The sequence below is a fragment of the Atractosteus spatula genome, chromosome 9, assembly GCF_055471065.1.
Source record: "Atractosteus spatula isolate fAtrSpa1 chromosome 9, fAtrSpa1.hap1, whole genome shotgun sequence".
NCBI classification, from domain to species: domain Eukaryota; kingdom Metazoa; phylum Chordata; class Actinopteri; order Semionotiformes; family Lepisosteidae; genus Atractosteus; species Atractosteus spatula.
This window is the reverse complement of record NC_142714.1, coordinates 44,514,512-44,531,524: the sequence shown is the minus strand read 5'-3', so window position 1 is coordinate 44,531,524 and position 17,013 is coordinate 44,514,512. Positions and strand designations below refer to the sequence as shown.

Genomic DNA, 17,013 nt, shown 5'->3' with positions numbered 1-17,013 from the left:
CAAATGGTATCGTTTATTGACCTTGTATATTCCTAATTCTGGATTTTATTACCCATTCATTTCAACCAATGAAATAGGGAGTTAATGTAATCTTTTAGCTGTTTTTTTCCCCTTCTATTTCATTTACTAATATAGGACTAATTCCTGACAGCATGTATTGCAGTTTCATCAGGGTTAAATCTAAAGTGGGGTCAAAGAGAGGTTTTAGGATTTAACTCCTACTGTCCTTGAACTAGGTATCACTCAATATAGCACGGGTCTGGTGCATGACAATGCCAATTCAATAGACATTATGACAAGACGATTTTGGTTAACAGGACTAGAAATACCAATTAAGATACTTAAAAAATGCTGTATTATAGACTATAAAAGAAATTTGGAACTAAAAGATCATTTTACAATTAAAAAAATAAAGTCAATTCATCTATATTTTGATGTGACCAACGCAATCATAAGAAAACCAAAACCGAAATTTTATCTGAAAAATAAATCATTATATTATTTTCTTGATATATACGGGGATAACATTCCACATGGATTGATTGGCAATATTTGCATTAAATTCATGTCACTGCTAGCTAACTGCATTGAATTGGTTACAGAGAGACATCTAGTGAACGCAGCTGCAACTGCGCCTAACTGGTCATTCAGACGCACAAAAAACACCGTAATCCTTCTTGGTATTGTTCTTTTTTGTGGTAATTTTCTTCTTTAAGCGTAATTTAATTGACTAAATAAAGTGGAATATCAACAATAAATGAAACAGGAAAAAAACCAAAAACCTGTACTGATTAGACAGGTATTTCACATGGTACAGTATTTTTTTCCCCGAGCTTTAAACTTTATCCCACAATCCTTTATTTGGCAAATCTCAAATCGCTATGTGTAGCAGTAAACTCTCGCGTTACTGAGGAGTCTGATCAGCTGACTGGGGTTGTACACACGTAACATGGCGAAGTGATGAAGAATGAGTTCCTAGGGAAATATCTATTGAGAAATTAAATTCCACTCAGCAAAAAGAATAAATAGGAGCCCTCAGCCCTCCCCGGTCTAGCGATCTGGGAAAATATCACTGCGTTGTCATGGAACACATTACGACACCAAAGGTAAATGGTTTTCTGTGCGTGTGTGTTTTTGACAAGTGGAAATGTTACAGTATAGTACGTATGTAGATTTCCATTAAGACTTTAAACGTACCCTAAGGCTAACAATCAAAGCTTCTAACCCCATGGCTAACAATATCCGCTCATAGGTGTGAAACTATAGGCGATTTGCACTATTTTAATCATTAGCGTTTTATGAACATTACAAGCTGTACTTCGTCAGACTTAAGTTTCTTTTTTGCCCTTTCTGCATACTCATTGAGCTGGGGGATGCTCGTATTTAACGCCAGCCACATTTGGTTGCTGAGGTTTTCAGGTGCTCAGATCTAATATCAGACTAAATACGGGTTGCTAAAATTTGTAAGGATACATATGATAAATTATGGTATGCATTAAATTAAGGGAAAGCGTGTTTTTAGAACCTCAAATTCTGATTTAGAATCTGACGGGGGTTTTTTTGTTTAGTTAATAGAATTGCACAATGGACCAAAATTGGCGTTTAAGTAAATTAATGGTATATCGAGCAAAAAGTGGCAACGTCAAGATATCTTCCTTTTATGAAAAGCATACAGAAATGTAATGGAATTTATCTCTGAAAATAACTCCCAAGTTACATTTTAAACTTGAACAGAGGAATTAGATATTTTTGGTTTGAAATCTCCACAGGGGGACATTTTCTTAAGTTTTCTTTTGTTTCTGTATTGTTTTATAGTGTTGCATTTCTGACATGCTTCACTTATTGCAGCCATAGTAGGGCTGTCATTAAAAGGTTTTGATGAAACTTGTATAGGAAATTCCTAGTTTCTCCCCCAGAAGCTAACCTCTTAATGTGAGTTCATGTTATTTACTTTTTTTCATGATATTTACTGCTCTATCTGGTGTGACACTAACCATTGTCAGGACTGTATTAGAAACATGCAAAATCAAGCCTGGGGTTATATTTTTTTAACATAAGTGAAAAGGGTAGCGAACGTCATTTAAATATTAGGTAAATCATTTACAAATAAAATATTTGAGAAACCTGTCCATGTAAATTGAAGAAAAAAATATCGGTGATAGATAATTTTTTTTGGTTTCTGTGTCTTGAATCTGATTTAAGATACTTCTTTAAAGTAAAAATAAAGTAGAATTCATTGGAAAAAATACTAAATTCCATTAAATGTGCCATTTCCAAAGTGCTTGAGGTGATATAGACAGCACTCTATATTATATATTTAAAAGACTACAGTACCTTTTAAAGGAGAGGCCATTGACAGAAAAGGGCTGTTGGCCCCCAAAATGCAGAATTAAATCTCTGCTATGAATGGTGAGATCATAGCAGTAGTCGTTGCATTGTTTAGGTGTGTATTGTTTGATTGATGTTCCTCCTCATGTTTGGCAAACTGCTGATATTGCCCAGTGTTTTTTTTTTAACTTTATCCAATTCAGAGTAGCAGCTGAGTCGGAGCCTATCCCAGCGGGCAGTGGGCTCAAAGTATGATACACCCTAGATGGGATCATGCCAGTCCATGCAAAGAGAAACGCACACACTCACAGCAGGGCCACTTTTCCCATAAGCCAGTTAGCCCACAAGTATGTCTTTGGACCATGGGAAGAAACCGGAGCACCCGGAGAAAACCCATGCAAACCCGAGGAGAACATACGAGCTCCACACAGACAGCACCTCAGCTCTGCAATTGAACCCAGAGCCTCAACGCTGCGAAGCAGCAATGCTAACTGCTGTGCCGCTGTGTCGCTGCTTGTCATATCATTTAGTACAGTATTTCTCGTTCGGACAATGCATACACAATTAAAATAAGTTGCACTGTATCAAACCAAGAGTGTGAGAGAGTACATTAATGGCTGCTCCTGTTGTACAGGAAACTTGCTTCCTGACTGTAGTTTTTTTTTCAGCTAAACTCCTCAACAGGAAACAGCTTAGCTGTAATGATGTGTAGCACTTCAGCTACAGAGGATATGAAGAGCCACAAATTATTGCAGTCAGCAGATGTGCAGGAATTTGGGCTCAGGATTTCCTGATCACCTCACTATTCAGTGTAGCTTAGACACATTCAAACTATTTTGGTATCCATTGTTAATAATTACCAAAATGCGATGAGAGCAGATGTGGCTGGGAGTACAAAACCTGCCTGTGCAGTATTTAAAGACTAAGAGAAGTGGGGAGAGTGGGGTTTTGTTAAATGTGACTTCTGATTTCTGCAAGATTAAGTAATTTGCAAGCATGTTTTTTCACAAATCTATTACATGTACATCTTGTAAACATGTAAACAGGACGTTTACCTGACTTCAGATGTATTTTTGCTTGAATAACTGTCATCCACACCGTATTTGCCTGGTTTTAAAATGCAGAACAGTTATTTTAAAGAAAATTCAGTTCAAAACTCGGGACTGGAAAATCACCGTGCTTTGCAATGCATTTATTTCGCTGTTTGCACGTTTCAGTTCTACCTTGGATCCCCAGTCATGATGGTTCTCTGCAACATTCAAAAAATAAAACTCTGTGATCTCCACATGACAAGCACGAATAAGCTCTATGAAGTGATCTGTGAAAACCAAAATATCTAATGTTACCATTTCATCCTAACCCTCCAGAATGAAAGATATTATGTTGCTATTATTATTTAAAATATGGTTGTCTGTGTGATCAAGTTGGATGTGCTTTCTCTGATGTTACAGGTGGAATACGTAAAGTTACTGGACAGATACACAAATAAGAAACCAGCCATTGGGACGCTGTACCTGACTGCAACCCACCTCATCTATGTAGAGACCTCTTCAGATGTCCGTAAAGAAACATGGGTAGGTTTTTGTTCTCATCTTGACATTTTACATTAGCAGCTGCAGGGGTTCTGTCATGTTGCTCCCTTTATACATGAGCTTCTCCTGTAAATGAGCTACTCATCTGATAAGAGACTTGACCTTTTATAAATTATATAAAAAGTTAGTGTTTTTGGTGAACAGCAGTTCTCTGGTTGTCTGCTGTTGTCTGCTGTTACAGGAAATCAAATCCCCCAAACAATTATTTCTGGTCTTCATATTTTATTCCTGTCTTGAAAAATTGTATGGTACCTGCAATATTTGCAATTTTATTTCATTAAAACCCTTTTCGAAAAGGTTAGATGATAAAACAGAATTTGTTATAATGGTCTGTGAAAGAATAATAATAGTAATATTATTAATGTTTACAATTACTCCAGAGATTTCTAAGGAACTCCATTATGCACCAGCAACCCCTATCATAATGCCATAAGCCAGCTACTCGGAAAGGAATATATAGGAATATATTTATAATAGGTAAATTATTTCTAGAAAGTTGGCACTTGAACATTGCTAGAAATATTACGAATGCTACAAGAATTTGATCCTAAGCATTTTGCAATCTCTCTTTTTGCCAAAACAGATATTACATCACCATATAGCCACAGTGGAGAAGCTTCCCCTAACTACAACGGGATGCCCACTTCTCATTCACTGTAAAAATTTCTGTGTTCTGCACTTTGTCTTTCCCCGGGAACGAGACTGCCAGGAGGTGTCAATGTCTCTAACACGACTGTCACAACCAGGTATTGTGATATTCACCTGAGCTTTCCTAAGAAAGTGTTTGTTTTCTATTAAGATTATACAATGGAGGTTATTTATAAACATAATATGTCCATAATAGTCTGATTGAAATACTGTGATGGCACTTTTTACCTCATATGACTGTGTTGCACCTGCAAATGAAAATAGATGGAAAATTACCAGCACCTGTTACAGCAACCAATAAATGTCAGTATGCAAATCAGTGTCCAAGTCTGGCTGCTGATCTGAGTGAAAAGTGCACAGTGTTAATGGCTTGTAGAGTTTAAATTAATACAATAGAAAACAGAACAAACTTTTTTACTCTAAGAAAGTAAATTGTGGAAAAGACAGATACATTATCTTGATTATAGTAACTTATCAATATAATAAACTATTCTGTGCTTGTCTTCCATATTTAAAATACTCATAATATATCACAGACAGTAAGACATCTGTAGCTTTTTAAACTGTGAAATGGAATATAATATATTTTCAAACCTGTATATTATTTCCTTTAGAATACCATATTATTACATCTCTAATATATTATATAACCTCTTTAAACCACTGTAGCATTTTAAACTGTGAAATTGAACTGTGAGAAGTCTGTTGGCCATTTTTTGAAAAATTGTTTTTATACTTATGCCTTCTATAGAAGTTGGTAGTTGCTTATGATATATTTTCATAGCTGTACAAAATTTTCTCTAGAGTAGAATATATAACTTGTCCATATAAGTATCCTTATGGCAACTATGGAAACAGAATTCAGTGATGAACTTGTGTACACTTAGTTCTTATTTTTAATATCTCTGTATTACAGCAAGGAAATATTAGTTTGCAAATGTTTTGTCAGAGATAAAATGCTAAATGGAAGAAGTGTTAGGGTAAGATTTTAAATATGTTTGAACCTCTTTAAAAGAGCCTCTACAGTCCTCTGTGGGAAAGGGGTCAAATGAATCCCAGATTCTAAATTTTGTGTTGGAACTATTTTTTAGAGTTTTTTACTGTTCTGGACATGGTGAAACAGAGTAAAGTAACAGTCTAGTTTACCCTGCAGGAGCTATATCCGTCATAGTGTCAGATGGGGTGGGGGGGATTGTGTTCTGGGGATGTCCCCTGTTAAACTTTTGAATTTTTTTACAGCAAAGCCAGAAGAGCTCTATGCTTTCTTGTATAACCCAAAGCAGAATGAAAAGGACAGAGAAATTGGCTGGGCCACTGTTGACTTAAAAGCAGAGTTCAAGAGAATGGGAGTACCCAATGAATATTGGGAGATAACTGACCTCAACAAGAACTATGGGGTAATGGAGGATTTATATAATGTGTCATGTAGGGTCTTTAAATCTAATATATTCTTAGAGATAATAGACATAAAGTTATTTAATCTTTTTAACATTTGAGTTGTTAAAAATCTATTATTTCTGATCTGTTTTGCATGTAAAAGTACATTTTTACAGTTCCTGTTTTTATGCTTTTCATTTTATGTTCCTGTTAATGACAGTTGTATTAATTTGCAGTTGCTCAGAAAGGAAGTTTTCCTGTCACCATGAAAGTGCCGTAACCATTTCTCTGCTGTATACTCCAGAGAACTGTGCATTATATTGTACACGGCACTGATGTCTGTATAAAATATGAATAAGGCAAAAAAAGAGGAATGCAGAAATTATTACTTGTGTTATTATGTTTGGTAACTTTTTTATAGTTTCAAGCTATAATTTATAACAGATGGGGCATAAGTAGTAATTTATGAGGTATTTTTAAAAGACACAATTTAAAACAATTTTACTTATTTTTCACATTCAATTTTCAATTTTTCTTTTACATTAGGATTGACACAATCCTAAAAAGGGGGGATTATGAAGCAAGCCAATATTCTTTAATTGTGTTATACAAAAAAATACAGCAGTGTTTTCATGTCTTAATACTTTGTATTTTAATTGCATTGTTTTGCAGATTTGCAGTACCTATCCAACGGAATTGGCTGTTCCTAAAACAGCAGGCAAGCTTACAGTTGTGGGGAGTTCAAAGTTCAGGAGCAGAGGAAGATTTCCTGTGCTCTCCTACATTTACGACAACAGTGTACGCTTGTTGTTTGTGTGTCTGTTAGTATAAGTTGGAATGTCATACATTTGAAACTTTTTGTACAGTGCTGTTTTTCTTTGGTGTAAGCACAAACATTTTTCCTAAATGACATTAAAGATTGTGTAAAGATGGAGATGGGCTACTAATATTACAGTAATTGTTTTCTACACAGCACTTAAGATTTTTTCCCTTTCCCATGCAGGCTGCTATCTGCAGGTGTAGCCAGCCTCTATCAGGGTTCAGTGCCCGCTGTGTAGAAGATGAGCAGATGCTACAGGCCATCAGCAAGGCTAATCCCAAATGCTCCTTCATGTATGTTGTGGACACAAGGCCAAAGGTACTTATCAGGAAGAAAACTGTAAGATGGGAAAAAATGTATGCCGTTGCACGGGCATTATGTGTATGACTGAGTGTTGATCCAACTAATTGCTGTGATTTCTTTCCTCAATAGTTAAATGCAATGGCTAATAGAGCAGCTGGAAAGGGATATGAAAATGAGGATAATTACTCCAACATTCGATTCCAGTTTGTTGGCATTGAGAACATACATGTAATGAGGAACAGCCTTCAGAAGCTTCTAGAAGGTAAGATTTTCAGCTTCTTGCCTCTAAACAGTGAGTCATAATGACAGACCATTTACCAATTTGGTTTTTGTTGTGTCTCTACATTTATGTCTCCACACACAAAAGAAAACAATTGTAAATGTAGTATCTTATGGTTCAAACTACCTTTAAAGGCCAATAAATGCTCTGCACTAAATGCTAAATTTCCTTTACAGTATGTGAAATGAAAACTCCAACAATGAGTGACTACTTGACAGGCCTGGAAAATTCTGGATGGCTACGTCATATTAAAGCTGTAATGGATGCTGGAGTTTTCTTGGCAAAGGTATTGTCCAGACATAAAGGCTTCTGCACTGTTGGACTATCCAATTAAGACTTCAAATTGCAGATAGGTTTAATAGAATTAGGTACAGTAGTTGTTTTTTTATGTTAAAATTACTAGGTTGAAGGAGTCTTTATCTACAGATCTGCTTGACCACAGTCCGGTAGAGCTTAGCCTTGAACCTAAAAATATAAAGCTGAGTAAGCACCAAGACCGCAGTGTTCATGAAATAGAACTGGCTTAAGGAGTTTAAGTTGAAAATCTATTATATTTTAAATATATTTGGGGAAAGAAAAATTACTTTTAAAGTTCTGTAAATGCATTTTCTAAAACATAACACATTTGTACACCATGACAATGACGTCATTTACAGTACTAAAGAGTAATTCCACAAATGTCCAGCTTGATTCTTTTTTTTTCCATTTATGAAGAGAAACGTAAACATTGTAGTTTTAAAGAAACTAGTCCTAAAATAGTCCTAAAAACCATGGACCATAATGTCGGGAATTTAGTTATTTTGTATCAAAAACACAATGTTTTTATTTTTCTTGAAAAGAAGAATTTTGAAGTTTGTGTTCCCAACGGTCTGTCTTTAAAACCTACTAAAACTCTTTTGTCACAATTTTAAGATATTGGAGATAAATGTGACAGTTTTAAAAATATACTATATGCCATTGTTCCTTCTGAACTGTTATTAGCAAGTGTAGTTTGTTAGGATGTGAAAGTATTAACAAGGAAGTTTGTGCTTCTGTCTTTGCCAGGCCATGACAGAGGAAAAGGCCAGTGTGCTGGTGCACTGCTCTGATGGGTGGGACCGTACAGCCCAGGTGTGCTCCCTGGCTGGCATTTTACTGGATCCCTACTACAGGACCATTAAGGGCCTAATGGTAAGAGCTGTCCCTGATGTTCTTCCATCAGTAACTACAGATTTTTTTTTTTTACATTTTAAAAATCTAGTTTGCTTAATTATTCTTACAGTGATGGTGGATGTGGTGAATTGTAGTTGCAAGGTGTTAGCAAGATTTTGTTCTTGTGTGATACACAGTAATCCTGATGAAATACATGCAGTGTTTTTGTTTGAGGCCAACTACGGCAGTGTATACGTTAGCTCATGTTTGACAACAAGCAAAAAAAAAAGGAATTGTATTAGCTCTGCCTTGCTTTTTGGATTCCTCATTTATGAGTTGCAGTGCAGCATAAATTAATTTAATCAGACAAAAGCATGTATTGAGGACTCACTTTCTTTTCACTGGGTATATTATTTAACTTTACTGTTTTATACCTGTTCATTTTGTCTTGTAATGTGTATAGCGGTATGCAGAACAAATGAGAAAAACCATTACAGAGAAAATATAACAACAATATGTTGTAGTTACTTTTCCTGAATATGGATTTTTTTAACTCTTCAGAGACTTTTTTGTTTTTGTACTTTTAGGTTTTAATAGAAAAGGAATGGATATCTATGGGCCATAAATTTTCACAGAGGTATTTACTTTTGCAGTACCTACGTAATGAGATGGGATATTCTAAAAATATTGTAACCTGACAAAAAGTAACCTGAAACGTGTTTTTAAAGTGTGTGGATGGGTTTAGAAACAATATTGATACTTACAACTAAAATTTATTTTAAATAATTTATTTTAAAATAAGCAAGTGCATATAATGTTTTAGCTCAGTAAAAAGGGAAGAATATGACTAGAGGATCTTGCAATTTACTCTTTCCTGTTTGTAATACTGCTTCCTCTGCATAGTTTTTAGAAGAATTATTCAAAGGCTTGTCACTGAGATCTTATAAACAAACAGCACATCTCTCAGAAAAAAGCACATATAATAACCCAGAAGCACATTGTCTTACAATTAGAACCAAGGAAAATTAACATTGTCCTTGTTCACCATTTTTGGCATTCACTTTTTTTGTGTTGTGGTTTTAGCAAAGCATTTTCAGGTGAAGCTGAATGACATCTCTCCTGCATTCTGAGAGTGCAGGCAGTACGTTGTAGTAGAGTAGTAGGGCAAAATGAGAATAAGACATTTTCTAATGTCCAGATGTCAACATCTTATAAAGCTGTACTATGCACAACAGTTTTACATGTTGCATCTTTTTCTTGTATTAGGAGTAATACGGGAAAATGGAGCAGTAAAATGCTATGTATTTTGAATTGCAGGTGTGCACATTTAGAAGGTGATCTCAAAGAAGTGTCTCCAGTCTTTACTCAATTTATAGAGTGCCTCTGGCAACTGATGGAGCAGTTCCCCTGTGCTTTTGAGTTCAACGAGAGATACCTGATTGAAATCCATGATCATGTGTACTCCTGCCAGTTCGGGAACTTCATTGGCAACTGCCAGAAAGAAAGAGAAGATCTGAAGTGAGTTTTTTTTAAGGCCTGTACTGAGTTTTGGATTTAGAGTTAATGTTTCATAACGGTATTTAACAGGTCATTTTAAAATAAGTTAAAATGTAAACTTCGTTTCAGGCTTCTCTTATAGATTGGAATTTGACCTTATTCGCGACGAGCCTTCAGAAGAATGTCAGTCGCTGCCAAAGTTTTCAGTGCAGAGAATATCTGCTTGTAATGTCATTGGCCCACTAGCTTATTTAGTAGTCATTAATTGATTCAACAGTCTCATCCAGCCATTTCTTCAAAGAAGCCAGGGAATCGTCTTGGAGAACATGGCTGAGTAGGCTTATTTCATACTAGCCCATTCCATTGAGAAAAGAAGTGGCTCCTGTTCTCAGTTTTAAATACACTTCCACATAGTTTCCACTTTTGCCTTCAAGTTTGTGTTTCATTGCTTACTTTTAACAAAGATGACATGGTGGGTTGTTTTAGTCAATGCCTTTGAGAGTTTTGAATACTTGTATCTGGTCCCCTTGTACTCTTCTCTTTTCCAAAACTAAAGTCCTCCAAACGCTAATCCTCCTAATTTGGCATCAGATGTCACTTGTTTACTAATTATACCTGCATTTAGATCATTTTTAAAATATAAATTAAAAGGTGCTGGTCCTAATACAGATCCCTGTAGTACTTCATAAAGTTCACGGAGTGTATGTTTTGTGGGGGAAGGTTACACAATTCAGAATACATTTACATTAAAATCTTGGATTTGTTATCGGTGCCAAATCCAACGTGATCCTTACATATTATTGCTTCTTCTTTTCTTTTACTGCTTCGTGTTCTTTGCTACAAATTTGTAAGTCTCTTTACCAGGTCATCAATGTAAATACATTTGTTCTCACCTGACTTATCTGGTTAAATAAAGTATTATTGTTGTCTAAATACAAGTTGACTCTTGACTGGGAATGCCATCTCAAGTTTTTTTTTAAAAAAGAAGGTGATCTATCAATGCAGTTCTACCAAAGCTATCGCAGATCATAATCTTTTAGAAGTTTAATAGTTATGTTTATATCTGAAAGGGTTTGGCAGCTGCTGTTCAGTAAACATTTTTTTAATAATCAATTTAAAAATGCCTTGAAAACATACAAGTAATTTCTGTGACCTAATAATTACATCATTTCATTTTTCAGAATTCTAACTGCAGAATTCGGAACTTGTTAAACTAGACCACATCTAAATTAATGATTTCCACAACCAGTAAATCTGGCACTTGTGTTTGGTTATTAGTAGTGGTTTTGCACTGTGTGAAAATATGCAGCTCTTCATGTATTTGAAAATCAAAACAGTTTGTGTGAAATCAATTAACTTATTTTTAGTGTACTAACATCCTGTTAATGCACAGGCTTCAGGAAAAAACCTATTCTGTGTGGCCCTTTCTTTTGGAGAAAACGGAACAATACCTTAACCCAATTTATAAAGGCGCTTCAGCATTTGGTGTGCTCAGACCGAATACATTGCCTTTCAACTTCAAGTAAGTTCAGATTTTTAATTTTTTTTTTGTACCTACATTTTTGCTTGTGAATGCTAGTTGCAAGTGCTTGACATAAACAACATTACTACGACTACTATCATCATCGTTATCATTTATTGGGTAAGACTGTGAAACATTAACACTGTAGAACCGATAATGAGTAGTGATCCAGGGTACCTTATGGAAGCCAAGTTCTGTCCTCTTGTTTTCTTACTATTTTCTTTTCCTGGAAATAATCAAAAGGCTGTTCCTGATGGTTTGTAACTTCTTTACATATTTTTTTGTGGAGGTTATAAAATTTTACTTTTAGAAACTACAGTAGTTGCCTTTTAAACATTTATAGTAATTATAGAATTTTGCCTGACCTAAAATCCTAAAAGAAGATTTATAAGTTATAAAGTTATAAAGTCAGTTTTGATAAGTTTATTGCCTCTGGTTTCACCAGGAAATATGAAGATAATGCTTTAGACTCTGCTAATCGAATATATTTTGTTAGTAGTCTTTAATATAGAAAACAAAGCAGTCTCAGAAGGAACTAATGTCAGGCTGATTTTATGTTTATTCAGGTTTTGGTGTGCCATGTATAACCGTTTTGATAAGGGAATGCATCCGAAGCAATCAGTTTTGGATTACTTACTTTCACTCACTCACCAAAAAACAGATGGTGAAAAGAGCCTAAATGAGCTTGAAAATGTAAGTATAATTGGCAATGCTGTATGTGGTTATGCTTATTTAACTATAATGCGTCTGTGGAGGACAGTATTTAGTACAATTGTTGTAGCACTTACCACAAGCATTCTTCACTCCTGCACAGTATATGTTGCATACATGTGAAGAAATACATTTTAACAAATGGAATAAAAAAAGAATGATCAAATTGTGGTGATTAATGTTTCTCTGCTCTGTTGCAGAAGCTAGCATCTGTTCCTGGAGTCATGCCAGATGAAGCCAGCGTTTGTTCTAACCGTGTCTCAGTTGGTCAGCCTTCCTCCTCAGCCAATCTCAGTGTCTCCGAGAACTGTGCAGGGGTACGGAGAGCTTCACTGACCAATGGTATGGCAGAGGAACAGGAGGCAGTTTCTTCTGAAGATGACCCAGCTCCTGAACCTCACCCGTTAGTCACCAACAGTGAAACTGAACTTCCTGAAAACTCAAAAGCTGATAAGCCGACAGAATATTCCTGTAGAATTTCAAATGATGCCGTAGAGGAATAGTTTTAGCAGAGTGCTTTGGAAAAATGGTAAGCCCTGTTTTCGAGCAGGCCCAGGTTAAGAATTGAATATCTTCCTGAGAGGGAAAATTTTATTCAATTTGAGCTGACTGACTCCAGAGGATCCCATCAAAACAAGTGATGTTGGTTGCTGCAGTTACCTAGTCTCAACTTTCAAACATTTAAAAAATATTTACATTTTGTATAGTTTGGGAAATAATAAATGACAATAACCTGTCGTATAACATTTTCATGAATCAACTATGAATGAGCCAGCATTCCCTTTCAGGTGATTCTGGAATATTCCGGACATTGTTATCTTTATTTCTCTTCTGAAGGTATCAAAGGTTATTGGTTGACTAAAATGAATGTTCTGAAGTGAATTACCATTTTTCAGAAACATTTGTCAGCCAACATTTTCCGCTAGCTGAGAAATATTGCAGTTGCTGTACGGAGAGATTTGAAATCGTTATAATAACAGTTTATCAGAGGAACAGCAGGAGATAGCACTGAAGCAATGGGCTCCTGTAAGAAAAAATAAGTTGTATTAAAGATATTTTTGTTTCAGTGTAGAATAATATAGTTTCCATCATAGTTGTATTGTGATGATAACCATCGGAAAGACAATTCTGGTAGCACAAATAATATCTTTTTAAATAAAGGGAATACATTCCAAATATTAGGACCAAAAATGAATGGATGTTTATGATTGTATTAAATCTCAATATCATAACGCCAGTACTCATACATACAGGAGTAAAAAGCTTGAGTGGACTATTTTAACATTTTTCTGCATGTCTTTATTAAACAAGCAGATTTGTTTAATGATTCCATTAATGGGTTTGTTTTCACTTTTAATTTTTCTCATTATAAGCAAGTGGCTTGATTACTGCAACAGAATTAGCAGTGCTATGCAAAATCTTTAGTCTCTTTGATGATGTATTTGGAGTTGGAATGTCTGCCTTTAAGGGCATTTTAGTTTCCGTGGGAGACATTGTTCTTGCAATTTCATCTTTGCAGAGCAAAAGTAGCATTCCATGACCGCAAAATATTATGCAATATCACCTTTACATATGTCTATAAATTAGGTATGCTTGTATTCTAGTTTGCACACATATTGTTTGGGCATTACCAGAGTGTTACGGTCATTCATTTTTGTCTCTGGTTTAACTAGTGTAGACTAATCTTAACATAACACTGTGTTTCTTTTATTAAGTTATGTGTAGTCATTCAGAGTAAAAATAAAGTGGGATCTTCCTCCTTAGTGTGAGAGCATTCAAAATGGATGGATATACTGCTACATCCTCAGACGTACTGTCTCAGACATCAAAGGCATAAGGAATGAACTTACCCTCAACACGGGTGTTTATTGGTACATACTGTAGGTGTAGCAGAAATGTTTATCAAGCAGGACTGATTCTGGCACTTCCTGAATGATTATGTATTTTGACATTTATTTTTTATTATTAATCTACTCCATTTGAAGTTCTTAAACATGATTGAAATATTCTAATCACTGTACAAAACCTAGTTGTAAAATAGTTTTTTTTGTGTTTTTTACTATTTGCACTTTCATTAATTACAATTTCTTTATAAATAACAGTAGATTAGTCTGCTACTCTAAATTATTTTAAAAATGAGCCTATAAGACTAATGTCAAAGCCTTTTCTTGTTATTGTTGATTTGCTTTTTAACACATCATTCATTTTGTCCCTTTATTTTACATGGTTTTTAGTCATTTCACATGTATTGGATATTTTTAAATGGAAGCCAATAAAGTTTAGAATTTATAGGGATCTTTACTGTCTCGATGTAGGCTATAAAAGCAGGAGACATTTGTGAATTCTTAAATATTGTAGACCAGTAATCTGGCTTCATGTTTTTTTTTTCAGCTAATCTTTTGTATCATCGCAGGGCTCTGCCTTTAACCTTTATCCTAATATTACTTTTTAAAAATCATACTTTTAGTATAGTTTCTCTTTTCATCATGTCATTATTGATTTTTAAAAATCCAGTTTTCAGAGTCCTAGAGCAATACTAGCTTTCAGAACTTTAAGACTCATCTTCATTGGGGAAACAAAATGCAAAACACAGTATAACATTTCAGACAGTGACAGAAATGTCAAAAAGCCTCACTTTGCCTAGGCAATGATATATATTGAGTTGAAAATATGACATTTCAACATTTCTGTTGCTGACAAGTTTTGTAAATCAATTTATTTTTTTGTATAAATGTATTTTTGCTTACCACCATATGTCTTAAATTTGAGTGCCCTGACTATACGATTTTAATGTGTGTTTAATACCTATTGATTCTAATGTTAGACATTATAACCTGCAGTTTTTTTTCAAGCAGCATTGATTCTTTGTTAACATTTCTAAAGCAAATTTCTTGGTTTAGTTGTGTCCGTGAAGGTGGTATTTTGAATTAGTTACAGTTTTTTGTCTTCCATATTTAAAGCAATTCCTAATTTATACTTTGTGTGGAAAAATAAGGGCTTGACAAAGTGATTGTTTTAGGTCATCTTATTTTTTATCTGACAGTATTAGATTGAGATTGTAAGGACTCCACAGAGTTCTTCCAATAAAAGGAGGTGTTTGAGATTAAAAAAGATCAAACAGTCTGATAGCATTTAGAAACCTGGAGGAACTCTGTGAAACCATGTTTTCTAAAATGTATATGACATTATTTTAGGTAAAGAGGATGAAAGAAAACAACTATTACAAATTCATGTTAAGAACAGGTAAACTTAGTGTTTCTCCATATTAACCTTGTGTGTTTGTACTGCTATGAATGTTGTCTATATAGACAGAATAGGTATGGATAGTGTCAAAAATGATCTTTTGAACTGTGTTGGTATACTGCACTCTCTGAGAACACTGCATCCCATTCTGATACTACTGTTGTGATGGATTCTGTTGCCATTTTGTGAAAGAATTCTAGTTTTAAAACTGCTGTGTGATGTTACAGTATATAGACAGTTTAACACATACTGGTGTCTTTCTTTGAGCTCCAATCAAAGGGAAAAATTGCCCACTCACTATGTAAATTTAAACATCATAGTATTTTTTTCATTTTTTTTACATTTCACAGTTGTAATGTTAAGGATTACATTTCCTATATATGCACTGTCACCACACTTTTGTACTGTATTTGATAAATAGTCTGTTTGATTTAAAAAACATCTGTTTTGTTTTAATTATTTAAAGAGGTGTATTTGTAAAGCAGTGCCATTTTTTTCTAAGTATAAATGTAATAAATATGTAATATACATATTTTTTTGTGGCTGTGACCTTGCTTGTTCAAATCTTTTCATGTTTAGTTGTGATTATTCTTAAAATGTCCCCTCCCTCTACCTGACCGTCCAGACATTGAATGTACTGTATGTCCTTTAAATTGTTATTTTTTATGTCCTTTTCAGGGGCATCCCATTGAATCTCATAGGAGTCTTCTACATAATGGAGATATTCCTTACACTGATTGTCAGGTGTTACTAACTTTTTGAACCCATCTTCTTTTATTTAGCCTCACATTGATAGTGTTACACAAACCTCTCTCAATTGAAGATAGTGCTAATACAACAGTAGCTTTATCTCTTGACCACCTTGGGCCTTTCAATGACGAGCTGCAGTAAAACTGCAGTGAAATGTTTGTTTTGGGGAACAGATACAAATGGTGTGATAAGTTGTAAATCTGGGACTTGCATTCATTAAGTAGTGTATATATAATAACAGAAAATGACACCATCCACTTCATCTTTGTTTTAGTTTTATTTTTTAAGTTTATTACTTGTGCTTTTATTACCTTCTTCCATATTCTTGATTTTGGTGACTAGCTTCCATAGGAAGTAAAGGAAAGTAAAAATGATTTTAATATGAAAAAAAATGAAAAGGGTGTTTCAGTAGAGCATGTACTAGAACCATTCAGCATTTTTTTGTAGCTCAAGATTTCCTACAATGAAAAGCTTGGCAGTGTCTGAAACAGCTGACTGTAATCCATAACACAGAGAGCTTGACAGCTGAAGGCTTTCACAAGATGGCAACACCATGGAAAATCTTTAGAACTTGTGTATGTTAACTCTTCTCTGTCCTTAAATTATGTCTATATTAGCAATTACACTATATGACCTGTCAGAATGAACTTTTTTATCTTTCTGAATTTGGAAGATATACAAAACATTTTTTACATATTGCTCTTTTTGGAGATCAGTTTTCTGTTCCATACAAATAGGAAAAGGCCCTTTAAAAATAGAAAATTAAATAAAACATTCTCTCAGATGTTTATTAAATTTGGCATTTTAGTAA

At 34.5% G+C, this 17,013-nt stretch overlaps 1 protein-coding gene across 1 annotated transcript; it reads left to right on the top strand.

Annotated features, from left to right (window-relative positions):
• The first annotated feature begins 922 nt into the window (after window positions 1-922).
• mtmr8 (myotubularin related protein 8) lies at window positions 923-15,984 on the top strand. The gene is made up of 14 exons (XM_088924846.1): window positions 923-1,106; window positions 3,780-3,902; window positions 4,504-4,666; window positions 5,808-5,965; window positions 6,618-6,743; window positions 6,949-7,083; window positions 7,198-7,330; window positions 7,525-7,634; window positions 8,393-8,518; window positions 9,067-9,116; window positions 9,797-9,997; window positions 11,370-11,498; window positions 12,065-12,191; window positions 12,410-15,984. The coding sequence occupies exons 1-14, from the start codon at window positions 1,083-1,085 to the stop codon at window positions 12,710-12,712; spliced, it is 1,908 nt and encodes a 635-aa protein (XP_088780972.1). The 5' UTR covers window positions 923-1,082; the 3' UTR covers window positions 12,713-15,984.
• The last annotated feature ends 1,029 nt before the right edge of the window (window positions 15,985-17,013 follow it).

Bases quoted from the DNA above. Each gene is read 5' to 3' on its own strand.
- mtmr8 (XM_088924846.1), top strand. From the start codon at position 1,083: ATGGAACACATTACGACACCAAAG. The intron at 6,744-6,948 runs GTACGCTTGTTG...TTTCCCATGCAG, and splicing joins CCTACATTTACGACAACAGT to GCTGCTATCTGCAGGTGTAG. The intron at 8,519-9,066 runs GTAAGAGCTGTC...TTGTACTTTTAG, and splicing joins GGACCATTAAGGGCCTAATG to GTTTTAATAGAAAAGGAATG.